This window comes from Cervus canadensis, chromosome 1 (assembly GCF_019320065.1).
Source record: "Cervus canadensis isolate Bull #8, Minnesota chromosome 1, ASM1932006v1, whole genome shotgun sequence".
Classification (NCBI taxonomy): Eukaryota; Metazoa; Chordata; class Mammalia; order Artiodactyla; family Cervidae; genus Cervus; species Cervus canadensis.
Window position 1 is genome coordinate 106736662 of NC_057386.1, and position 13020 is coordinate 106749681.

Consider the following 13020-nt stretch of genomic DNA (forward strand, 5'->3'; position numbering starts at 1 on the left):
GTTAAGAACCTGGAGGCATGTGACCCTTGCCAGCCTAAAATATTTATGGGAATAAAGCATGCTCACACTATGTGGGAATATAAGGGCAAAATGGAGATACTACAGTGATTACAGCAAGGAGAAAAAAGGCATATTCTTCAGGAAAGCAACTCTAAGTGAAGAAATGGCATCATATGGGAAGTGTCTACCCTGGCATTTTGGGTTATTTCATTTGGTGACTCAGATTCCTCTAAAAGAGGTAACTATAACCTAGATTATTTCAGCTCCAACCTTATCATGGAAAAATAAAACGCTGTCCATGTTCTTTGGAGGTAAAGAAAGAAGTGTTGGGTCACAAGTGACTTAAAGCATCTTAGACAGTAATGCTGTCAAAGGGGTGGAAAGGTCAACATCACATGGACCCTGAATCCCAAAGCAACACCCATCTCTCTGTAAAGTGCTTTCTTCCAATGGGCAGCATAGATGTATAGACTGACCTCAGTTCCTGTAACACCTAAAGAGATTGCAGTCGTCAAGATAAAAGTAAAGGTTTCATCGGAACAACTGACCTCCAATACTCTGGCCAACTGATGCTAAGAGCCGACTCACTGGAAAAAACCCTGGTGCTGGAAAAAATTGAAGGCAGGAGGAGAAAGGGGCAGCAGAAGATGAAATGGTTGGATAGCATCACCAACTCAATGGACATGAATTTGAGCAAACTCTGGGAGATGGTGAAGGACAAGGAAGCCTGGTGCAGACAAGGAAGCTGTAGTCCATGGGGGCTCAAATAGTCAGACATGACTTAGCAACTGAGCAACAATAATTTGTAATGTGAAGATGTCCAGTTTGTCAGTTGATGACATTGTTGCTTTCATACGAGGAGGATAATTATCCTATCAGACTGGAATTGTTACTTGCCACTTGGAGAAGGGGATAATGGCCTGATCATCTTGACTCTTAGATGTGGCTACAAACACTGCAACTGGGTTAGAATGTCTCTGCATATTTTTGAGTTTAAAAAAAAAATGTTTAAAGCAAACACAAAACACCTCTGTAACTGATATAAATCATATCAAACCATAAAGAAACTACCTCTGTAACTGATCTAAATTGTATCATACCATAAAGAAATTACCTTGTAACTGATTTCAGCTGTATCAAATGATAAACTAACAGGTATTAAGCATTTCCATATCAAATGTTGCAAATGCAATGTTTGCATTTTGCACACACAGAAATCTAAATCTAAAGGGTTTATTCTTTTACTAGCCTCATTTCAAACTTTCTTTTTTCATTCTTTTTCAGAAACTGACTTTACTAAGCAGCATACACGCACATTAAGATCTGAGAAGAGGCTTTGGGGGCTGTGGTTCCTTCCTCCTCATTCCAGGAAGAAGAGTGTGCTGTTAGTGGGAAACAACCACCCAAAGTGTGATGGGGGTCACGGAGGGGGGGAGTGGACACCTGGGAGTGTTCAGGCTCATTTTTGAAACCTGCCATTCTGTAGATTTGATTTCCTGATTGATTTCCAATCAATTTGATTCCAAATCAATTTCCAAATTGATTTCTAATTCCCAGGTTGATGCTTCAATCCTCTAATGATAGTCTGTAGGGTCCAATGAAAGATCACGCTTGGGGTGGGGCATTTATTAGGACATGTCAAGTTACTGCCATAGACACACCCCTTTTCATCCTGATAACGAGGAGTGACATTTGCCAAAATGCCAGACGATGCTGGCATTGTCAGAATGGGTACACTCACCACAGAGAGCCATAGGGACTTGGCAATGAGCCCATCAACCTTTCAGCTGAGACACCATCAACCTTCCAGGAAGAATCCCCGACTCTCTTGTGTTTTTCTTATGGGTCCAGAGCTCTGCCAGTTCTAGGCCCTCAGCACCCCAAGCCCCTGCCCCAAATATGGACACATAAGTGAGTCACAGACACATAAAGACCAAAAGGAGGAAGACAGCAGGGACCGATGCACTGCCTGTCAGCACCAAATCCGACATGGTTTGACACTGGACAGGGACCTGAGAAACAGGAGTCCTCCTTCTGAGACATCCGAGAAGAGGTGTGCCCCTATTGGCAACTTTCAAGAAACATTTTCTTTAGGTTTCCATTTATTGCTGCATCAGAGGTATTATAATCTCTGGCTAAAAAGAAAAATACATATAGTCAAATCATACAGCTGCTGCAATTAAAAGAGAAAAATGTGGATAAAATAATGCAACCACTGGAGAATGTTTAAATGTTTATTTTCATGTTAAAAAGGATGAGTTACCCTGCGGTTAGAATATACCTTTATGCTGAAAAAACAAAGTCACTTTATTTCTGAAATAGTTCTGGGGGAAAAAAGGAAGAAAAAAGGAAAAAGAAATCCAAAAGTAAGGAAGAGTAAGATCAAAATGTTCTGGCAGATTCCATCCACAGTCCCAACAGAAGCCATGCCCTCTAAAGGCTGCATCTCGAATTCAGTGCATTTCGCGAGGTCGGGTTCTGATGTTTCCCACCATCAGTTTAGATATTTCTGAGTGGGACGTCTGTACATTTAAAAGCTACAGCTTTGCATGCTTTTATTTGAAAAGGTATTTATTCCAACACACCTTCCAGTGTTTCAGTATATTGCCTATATTACATACAAAAATATCTGCTACCCATATTTGAGCATAACTTTTCCACCACCCATACTGTTCCTTTACATAACAGGTGACACGCGATACATTACACATAATACAATTTTGAGGGGGAAGATGGTTGCTGGGTTTATAGACCACCTATCTTGTCATTTGCAGAGACTAGAATGGAGATCTGAGGCTGTTTTTGAGTTGATGAGAGTAGAAAGGTGATGAAGGAAGGATTCAGACAGAACCACTCTCTGTGGTCAGTGGAGTTGGAATGAGTGGTCTTCCCTGACAGAGACTTTACTGTGGTCCCAACGTCCCAACACTGGGAAGACGTTTTTCTAAAAGAGTGAGACGAGAAAGCTGATCAACATGCACAATTCCTAAAACTTAAAATTACCCCGTACAAAATACTTCTTCCTCGGAAGTGGCAATGGGACAAAAGTTAATCCATTATTTTCTCGGCATTAATTTTTTATAAATAAAAAACTCTCTGCCTACAGTCTAAGCATGATTACAGCCTGGGAATGCAGCCTGGCCAGTGTGCAACAGGAAACCCCCAGGGGTCACTGATCCTCTCTGGGCTCACACGGAGTATTCTGAGGTCAGTACCTTGTGTGTTCTTTGGGGAAAGCTTCCGGGGAAAACTTCCAGTGTCTTTTCTTTTTGTTTTCTCTCAAATGTAACACTGCAGGTTTAAACTCCAGTGATGTTGTGTGGCAGCTGCTCCTTGATAGCTGTGCGCTGGCCTGGAGACAGTAGTTTCACATCCTCCATGGTTGTAGGTCACCTGGTCCTCACATGGCATCTGAATTGCCCCTCGTGTGATTCACGGAGCTCATAGCCTGCTGTCCCCATTAGAGGCTGCTGGTGTCTGCCTCAGGGGGAGCCTGAGCATCCCGTTTTCAAGGGAGAGAAAGGGATTCTATCTATCTCATTTATTTCAGGTTATTGACACCAATGCTTTGCATATCTCAGCCATAAAAACCTGGAAAATCCAGGCAAATGCATGCCTTCCCGCCCCATCCCCTCCCCCCCCCCCAGAACCGTATTTCAAGGCTTAATAATTTACATCATTCCCTCCCATTCTAGTTTAAATATTTTGGAAGCATAGCTCCTAATTGTTTTAAATTAACCAGGTTGGAAACCAAGCAGATGTAACACATGGATTCTAGTCAGTAGGAAGTATTTAGAGCAGAAAGAGCTTCAGTGAAATTCTGTTCAGCTGAGTAGTTGTCCATGCCCAATCTGAGAACAACTGACTGTTGATTCCCACAAATAACTGAATTTCTGGCTCTTCATTATTCAGACACACACACATGGGTATAAGTATGTATGTGTGAATATAGGGAAGTGTGTGTTGTGTGGCAAAAGGGACCCTTCCCCTGAAAGCTTCCATTTGATGTTTGTTTTGAGCTGACTGAATCTCAACATAAGCCAGCACAGGTGTTTTATGAAGCCTGCATCACTCTGGGGGACGCCAGCTTACACACAGGAGGCCACTTCAGGACCACGGTCAGCTCCCAGCCCCTTTGAGAAACCAAGGGAAAGTGAAAGTCGCTCAGAGTCCGACTCTGCGACCCCGTGGACTGGAATTCTCCAAGCCAGAACACTGGAATGTATATCCTTTCATTTCTCCAGGGGATCTTCCCAACCCAGGGATCAAACCCAGGTCTCCCTCATTATAGGCATATTCTTTACCAACTGAGCACAAACCAAGGGTTCCTTCTAATTCTCCCCAGTGTGCTCTCTGCATCACATCAAGCACTCAGGCCATAGAAGGAGGCCTAACCTGTATGCTCCTGGATAAGGCTCCTCAGGACAATGGCAGGCTCCTCTTCTCCTAATTCTTCCCATGGAAACTCACTTTACCAGTGGGAGGCAGCCTGCTGTGTGTGTGAGACACTACCTGTATCAGCTGAGGTTCCTCAGTTTTAGAAACAAAACCCCTATTATGTCTGGACTGTCAAAGGGAAAGAAAATTGACACTCTCTTATAGGGGGAGCAGGACTTATATGGACAGCTCTGTTTCCACAGCATGGAATTCTAATTCCATGAATTTCTCTCTAGCCCTACACAGTTGGCTTTGAGCAACCTCCCCACCAAGTCCTTTGAAAAGCAGAAGCAGCTTCCTTTGGCTACCAGAGCAGCTCTTCCTACAAGGTGTCAGCCATCTCTCTGCAAACTCCTTTGGAAGCCAATACCTGGGTCTCCTGACTTCATTTCCCAATAAAACTGGAAGATTTGGGCAACCTTACCAGCTTCAGTTCCTAACCCCCATTTTAAACACAAGAGCAACTAAACACCAGCCCCTGGAGGTCAGGCAGTGCATCACTGGTAACTTAGGCATGGTTTATAAATGTACTGTAGTCCTGTGGGTAAGAGACACAGGGAGAATGCTATGTCTGCCATGTCACAGCTGGAGGAGGCTGGTTGTCATGTTCCCAACCATGGAACCCTAAAAGAGAACCGCTGAATCACACCCTTGTGAACAGCCCAGTCATCAGCCATCGAGAGTCAAGGAACAGTCTCAACACCTCCTGCAGGTCCTGGCCATTTTGGGTCATTAAAATTCCACTTCTCTGAGATGCAAATGGTTCAAGAAAGCTTGGAATGAGGTATACTCATCCAGTGTCTGTTTTTCCAGCTATCACATCCTAATAAAATGTTGCCATAGTTTCCTAATCTGAATTTCTTGCTTTGCTTGAGACCAGGCATGCTGTTCTTTGAAAAACATTATTTATTTAAAAATTATGCAGGAATCATGCAAAATTTCTCTCTCTCTCGCTTGCCATTTTAATTTCCCAATACCTATAGTTTTTCATCACAATTGCTTCTCAAGCTTCCGGAATAGTCATTTATTTTATGAATTTTGGGGAGAAAAAAAAACCATTGCTTTTCTTGATTAATGTACACCCTGTATACGTTTTACCTCTGCCAGAGTCATGACTGGGGATATATATATGTGTGTGTGTGTGTGTGTTTATATATGAGCTTTTTTGGTGGTGGGGTGGAAATCGTTGAATGGGTAGATTTCTATGTGTTACTAAGGTGAAACATCATTCCACTTACTGTTCTAATAAAGTTTTGCTCTGGTAAAAGAAAAGTTTGGTCTGAAGGTACTTTCTATGCAATTTCCTTTCTGTGCGTATCATTTCTAGACCTTGATTTCAGTTTGGATAACAAACGGTGTTGACCACAAAGCATTAGTATCAATACAACTATTTTGAGGACTGCTTTGCCCTCGGAAATGCACTCCAAGAAGGAGGTCCTCATGACTCCTGCAAGCAGAAGCTAAAAGGTTCACAGTTCATAATTTTTCTCCAAAGTTTTTAAGCATCATGTAGAAAACTGTAAAGAAGATGGCCCCCCCTCACAGTACATTAACATTTTAAGTAAAATCCCATGTCCCTATCTGAGACAACAAAGTTCAATCACAAAAAAGGAAAGACAGCATGAGGATTAGCCTCTTAGCTATTGCCCCAAGTGATGAAGTGTGGAAAACTGGAAAGACCCTGAACTCCCGCACAGACACCTAGGAAATAACAGGACGCGGCAAATCATGGGGAATAAAACTCATATGCAAATCAAACAGGTCTCAGAGAAAAGAATGAAATCTCTTGTCTTCATGTTTCAAAAAGAATTGCAGAGGTCAAAGGAACCAGGGGCGAGTGCAAAGATATATAAAAATAATGAGCAATGCTCGTAACAAATATGGGCGGCTACATTCAGCATCTTTCAGGTATGTCCAATCTCAGGCCAAGGGCAAGAAATGTCCACTGTGCTTTAAAAGGTCTAGGAGTAGAAAAATCAAACCCAAGTCTTTTCTAATTCCACACGGCTGTTTTGCCACGAGATGATTAACAATGTCTGTGGGGTCAGGTTTATTCTACTGGAACTGAGCTAGTACCAGGCAGCAGATAAAATCATTGTCTTAGAATTTTTCTAGGACCCACACGTGGCCGATTCAGAGACATTGCCTAGCTTCAAACCCAGCTGCCTTTGCTCTCTCTGATACCTGCAAAGGGATCCCGCCAGACCGCCACAAATGAAGCTCTGTTAAATCATCCCCTATTGCTGATCAGACTCACGGCTCCACCATTCAAAAAACAGAAGGCATAAAGGTGAATACAAACATGAGAAAGGAGTTCACATCTGGTCCTGCAGCCTCTCCATGTAGTCTCTGAAGCCCTGGGACTCCCCCAGCCCCATATCTGGGCAGACCCACTGGATGTTGTCATCACTGTCAAACAGGATGGAGTTGGTGTAGGGGCCGCCGTCCTCTGGGAGGATGGTGGTGTAGGAAGTAAACTTGACCCTCTTCCTCTTGGGGCCTGTGGAACTCAGAGGGTCGTTTTTCATGTCTTTCTCATAGACATAGTCAGAAGGTCTGAGCAGCTGACTATGGAAAGTCTTCTGGGAACCGCCATTCAGAAGGAAGTTCCTCTCCTCGAACTGCAGCCCCCTGTCAATCATGGTGGTGCACTCCTCCGACGGGAGGGTCACGTCCACCGGGTTCTCTAGAAGCTCCACGTCGTTCCCCAGCCAGACCCAGTCATGGGAATGGGGGATGTTGCCTTGCTCGCTCACGGCGAATCTTTTGTGTCTGTATTTCCAAGCAAATGCCACACAGTTGATCAAGAAAACCAAGATGGCCAGGCAGAAGACGCAGAGCAAGGCGTACATGCCGATCTCCAGGTCGGTGAGCCCCCTGGAGGTCACTGTGAGGTCACTAGGATTATGGGGTTCCGGTGACTTCCCTTGAGTGGGGAAGCTTGTGAAGGCATCTGGACCACCGCTCTTGAGCATCTTTTTATCTTTTCCTTCCATGGGAGACTGTGGGGTTGTGCTTTTGTTGGTACTTTCCTCATGGCCAACAGAGGCGCCATGCTGGAACCACTCCTGAACTGCTCTCTCCTGGTTTCCCTCACGATCTATGGTGTTACTGAGGTGGTCTTTATATTCCCGGTTTATGCCCTCAATATCATTGGTGCCTCCTTGGTGCTCATCAATACTGGGCTCAAATTTGACCTTGACATTCCCTTTCCCCACGGCAAGAACGCTCTTCCTCTTGGTCTTCTGACAGGGCTCACTGATCATCATTTCCAGTTTAATCAAGGGCCCTTGCCCTTCCCCCTCTGCAACCACAACCGGCCATCTGGACTGAAGGCTTGCCTGGACAGACACCACCATTTCATCCAAAGATGAGACAGTAACTGAAAAATCCTTGGGATCGTAAATGTCTAAAGGTGTCACCGAACCATCGCTGAACAAAATCCAAGAACTGACGATGGCCTCCTAAGAGAAATGAAACGAATGCATTATGTTATAATCAGGTTCCTTCAAAACTTGCAAATGTAAATATGATTTTTCTATGTAATATGATTTAAACATACAAACTAAGAATTAATTTCTATGCTTTATCATTGTGAACAGCTCTTGACTTGCCTTGAACTGGCATGAGCCATAAGCCACAGCCCTACTAATGTAAGAAACAGCCAATATGCTTTAGCAAATGCGTTAAAGTGTATTTTACAGTAAGTCCCCTACAGATGAACTTTCGAGTTGCGAGCTTTCAAAGATGCAAACGTGTGCTCGCATGTCCAGTCACCCAAGTCAGGTCCTATATCTGGCATGTATTGCCGTGTGCATGCACCCTGCAGAAGCGGGTGTGCTCTGGTGGCCTTCACGGCGCGGTACTGCATAGAGCACAGTGGGATGGCGTCTTTATTTCAAGTCCAGGGTGTCTGAAAGCAAGTGTGAAAGCGGCGGCAGTGACGTAGCTGGTCCTGTACAGTACGATTAAATATGTTTTCTTTACTTTTTGTTTGTTTTTTATGTATTATTTGTGTGAAAAGTATTATAAAATGACTGCCTTACAGTACTATATAGCCAACTGTGTTAGTTGGGTACCTAGGCTAATTTTGTTAAACTTAGGAACAAACTGGACTTACGAACACACTCTCAGAATGGAACTGGTTCGTCTGTAAGGGACTTACTGTAATTTACCACATGCCAGACAACAGAATTTGACTTTGACCCTTCTAAAAATATTCTGAAAGATCAAACAGTTTATCTGAATCAAATTCAGATGCAACTAGTCAGGCGCCTGCTCAAGAGAATATTGCTTTGAACTTTCCTTATTAGGAAGTCAATGCTGGCGAAGCAAAACATGAACTGGTTGGACATGCTTATGGAAGGATGCATCATAAGACTGGTTTGCTTGAAAGGCACAGTGCCCTGGTATCTTTATCAATGACATGTCAAAGTTTAAAGAGGGGGAGAGTTTGAGAGTTGGCAATCATTGTCAACAGTGGCGATTGGATGCCTATTAGCCATGCTTGTTCAAGTAGCTGAAATGAAATTTCCAAGTGTCAATAGGCACCTGCTTGGGCAAAAGTAAAAATATGGGAGCCTTTGGTCACGGTCTAGCAGCAGACTGTGTCTAAAACAGGTAAGGCTGCTCAAAAGCAAGAAGAACATATGAGAAAAATGTGTCTAAGCCATTGAGTACTTTTCTCAGAGTCAGGACAGACTGGATAAGAAATAGGTAGAAGCTTCAAGAATCACCAGTCCCAGTTATGAGTGCTCTATTTATCTCCTTTACAAGATATGAAGAAAGAAGAGGTCCCAACTGTCCACCGACAAAAGGACTCTGGAATCTTACCTGCTGTGGGGCTTGAAGAACATCCTGCGCAGCTGCTGTTGAGACGATGGCTCTTTTGTCCAACCTGTGAGGTTGCAGGGAGAGAGACAAGCCGGCCACCAGCTGCACACCCAGGTCTGCAATAGTGACCCGGTCATCCAGGACGGTCACGGTCTTTTCAGCCAGGATGGAGTCAGAGAGAGGCGACAGGACCTGCAGAGTCAGTGAGAAACCTCAGTGTCTGCTCCTCTCACCATTCAAAACTCCTGAACTGGTGTTCCCACCAAAGTGTTCTCCTAGTTTCCTGTGACATGAGTGTATGTAGCGAAATTGTGTATGTAAGCAAGTCATGAGTGTGTGTGTGCTAAGTCATGATCCTGTTCAACTACGCTCTCCAAGGGAAGGAGTTTTAAGTATAAATGTCATCTTGGCCCATTTTCTTTCCTTTGATTCATATCATGATAACAGTACTGTATTTTTTAAAGCTTGATTTAATTTAGAGGCAATAACTAAAAATTGCCTACCTTGGTACTGGGCACCAAAGACTGACATTTTTCCAACAAATAATACTTAGTTGTGAAAATGGAAGAATTGCAGTAAAAGCTCTTTGAAAGGTTGGTGCTCAGCCATCTCTTCCTACTCTTACTCCTTCCAGTGAGCATTAGATGTTCACTATGGACCACTCAACCCTGGAGAAGGGAATGGCAACCCACTCCAGTATTCTTGCCTGGAGAATCCCATGGGCAGAGGAGCCTGGTGGGCTATAGTCCATGGGGTCCCAAAGAGTCGGCCACGACTGGGTGACTGACACACACACTCATGGACCACTCATCACCAGTTTGTGGGCTGCCGTGTCATCCCTGGATAAACCAGGTGAGCAAGGTGGGAAAGAGAATCTTACTCTCCTAAGCCATTTTTCTTAATTTACTGTCTAGCTTGTAAGCAGGTGGTGGTGGTGGTTTAGCCACTGAGTCGTGTCCAACTCTTGCGACCCTATGGACTGTAGCCTGCCAGGTTCCTCTGTCCATGGGATTTCCCAGGTAAGAATACTGGAGTGGGTTGCCATTTCCTTCTCCAGGGGATCTTCCCAAGCCAGAGATTGAACCCTAGTCTCCTGCACTGGCAGGCAGATTCTTTACCACTGAGCCACCAGGGAAGCCTTTGCAATCAGGAAAGAAAGAAAGAAAGTGAAGTTGCTCAGTCGCGTCCGACTCTTTGTGACCCCAGGGACTGTAGCCTACCAGGCTCCTCCATCCATGGGATTTCCCAGGTAAGAATACTGGAGTGGGTTGCCATTTCCTTCTCCAGGAGATCCTCCTGACCCAGGGATTGAACCTGGGTCTCCCACACTATAGGCAGACACTTTACCATCTGAGCTACCAGGGAAGTGTCAAATAAAGATGCATATCTACTGGGCAGAATTTCCAGACCTGTCCCCCCAAAAAGGTTCTGTCTAATCTCTCAAACCTGTGAATATGATGAGAAATCAGCCTCCCAATTATGTTATAGGATATGGCACAGTTGACCTTAAAATAGGGAGACCATACTGGGTTAGTCAGGTGGGTCTCATGGAATCACATGAGCCCTTAAAATCAGAGTGCTTTCTCCCTGACTGGTAGAAGAGAAAGTCAGATTCAAAGAGTGAGAATCTGGTGGTGGATCTGCTCCGTGAGGAGCAATGGAGGGAACTCTAGGAGCAGAGAATGACCTCTGGCTGATAGTCCACAAGGAAACAGAGTTCTCAGTCCTGCACCACGAGGAACTGCATTCTTCCAGCAACCTGAGCCAGGAAGCAAACACTTCTTCAAAGCCCCACATAAGCCCAGCCTGACCCATACTTTGATCGCAGCCTTGTGGTACCCTGAACTTGGTACCCCAAGCTCACCTGGACTCCCAACATTCAGAACTTCATGCCGGGAGCTGTTTGATTGATCTGTTATACAGCAACAGAAGAGTGATGCAGAATGTAACACTGAATCCAGCTTTGTCAAAAACTGACTTGGCCAACACCTAAAAATCTGACTTGAACCTTGAGCAGTAATTTTTTAATTTGTTATTTAAAAATATGCTGCATTCTTTCTGCAGAATGATCCTGTCCACTGGCTAGAAAACAGTTTTACTGTTACTATAGTAAAGTGGAGAGCGGTTTTTATTATTTTTAGTGCAATATGTTTTTAAATTTTTTTTGGTCCACTGTTCAAGGTAAAACATAGCTAAATGGTTAATGCTCAAGTTGAGGAAAATGAAACTAGCTTTCACAGGTTCTACTGTCTTCTGTTAGTGACACATAAAAAGTAAAGGGTCACATTAGGGGAAAGATTGCTTAGACTGTGTGTTAAATTTAGCTTTGGTAAAAGAAATGAGATATTTTTTCTCAACTCTCTAAAAGGCAAACATTTTTCTTTGATTATTCTCCGAGGTTTTTATTTGCTACTCTAGACAATAAGATTTGAAAATGACTTTGACCCTCTTTGGGGAAAATACAATATAATTTTATTATCATTACTTTTCATTTTTCAATTGTTCTATGAACTTTTGTGAATTCTATTGTCTATTATAAAAGTATTCATTTATTTAGTTAGTAGCATGGGGTCTTAGTTGCATCACGTGGGATGTTGGTGTACACGGACTCTCTAGTTGTGGCTAGCGGACTCTGGAGCCCACAGGCTTAATTGATTCAATTTTACTGGAATTCCAGTTCCCTGACCAGGGATCGAATTCATGTTTCTTGAATTGCAAGGTGGATTCTTAACCACTGGACTATCTGGGAAGTTTCTTTAAAAAAAAATGTAAAACAAAATTTAATTTGAGTTTGAACTGTTAGAATTGATGAACCCTCTATCACTGCCCATAAATCTTTGATGCATGCGTACACACGCTGTCCTCCAGCATCCGCCTGGACACTTATCAACACAGACCAGGGTTGCGGGAGGTGGCCAGGGCTGGGTGCCTGTACCTGCACAGTGGTGATGCCCGGCTCCCGGCCCACCAGGGTCCTGCCATCCTGTATCTGAGCAATTCTCGGCTCTTCCACCTTCATGAAATCCATCACGAGGTCGGTGATGTCAAATTGCCAGTCAGGGCCCAGCATGTAGCTCAGCTGGCCCGAGTCGGGGGACTCGGCCACGAACTGGGTGAGGACGCGCACGAGGGCGTGCTGGTATTGCAGGGAGCACCCTCTCCCCTTCTTCTCCTCATCCTCCTCGTCTTCACTGTCTCGGGTAGGCCTGGGACACACACACACAGCAGAGCCAACGTCATCCTGAGGAAGAAGGGTCTCCCCTACCTCCTTGTCCAGATTCCCTGTGACTGTGATGCTTGGTGTGAACTGGATTTTCTTCCTGCCAGGGTTGCCTACCAGCGGTCACCCACCATCTGCTGCTTCTTTCACTCCCCGGACCCTGTGCGGTGGTCACTGAGCGTCACATGTGCTGCCACAGGCTCGGGACACAGGAGCCCAGCACGGCCCCACCTCCCCTGCCCAGTGCTGGGGGGACCAGCACTGCCCAGGCAGAGATGGCACCTTTGTCCTATGTCCTGGAAATCTGCAATTTCCTCATGACCCCCTGTGCAGGGATGATGCAGAAGGTGGGCTGCAGGAGGGAACGTGAGGTCTGGGATCATAAGAGCCCTGTGTCGCCAGTGGCCACTCCCCCCTGTTGGCCTTGAGTGAGTGGTCAACCCCTACCCAGGCCTGGGCACCTCCCTTGCGGGTGGAGATGAGAATGATGCCCCTGACATCCTGCAGATGAGCATGAGCTATAAGCCAGG

The 13020-nt window shown here is 44.7% G+C and overlaps 1 protein-coding gene across 1 annotated transcript in view; it reads right to left on the reverse strand.

Moving 5' to 3' along the window:
* Positions 1-2220: 2220 nt before the first annotated feature.
* TMEM132B (transmembrane protein 132B) overlaps positions 2221-13020 on the reverse strand; it is a 229058-nt gene continuing 218258 nt past the window's right edge. The window contains exons 7-9 of the mRNA XM_043489046.1: positions 12206-12476; positions 9271-9462; positions 2221-7901 (exon numbers count right to left, since the gene is read on the reverse strand). Coding sequence (XP_043344981.1) covers positions 6753-7901; positions 9271-9462; positions 12206-12476 — 1612 coding nt within the window. The 3' untranslated portion in view covers positions 2221-6752. The remainder of the gene's footprint in view (positions 7902-9270; positions 9463-12205; positions 12477-13020) is intronic.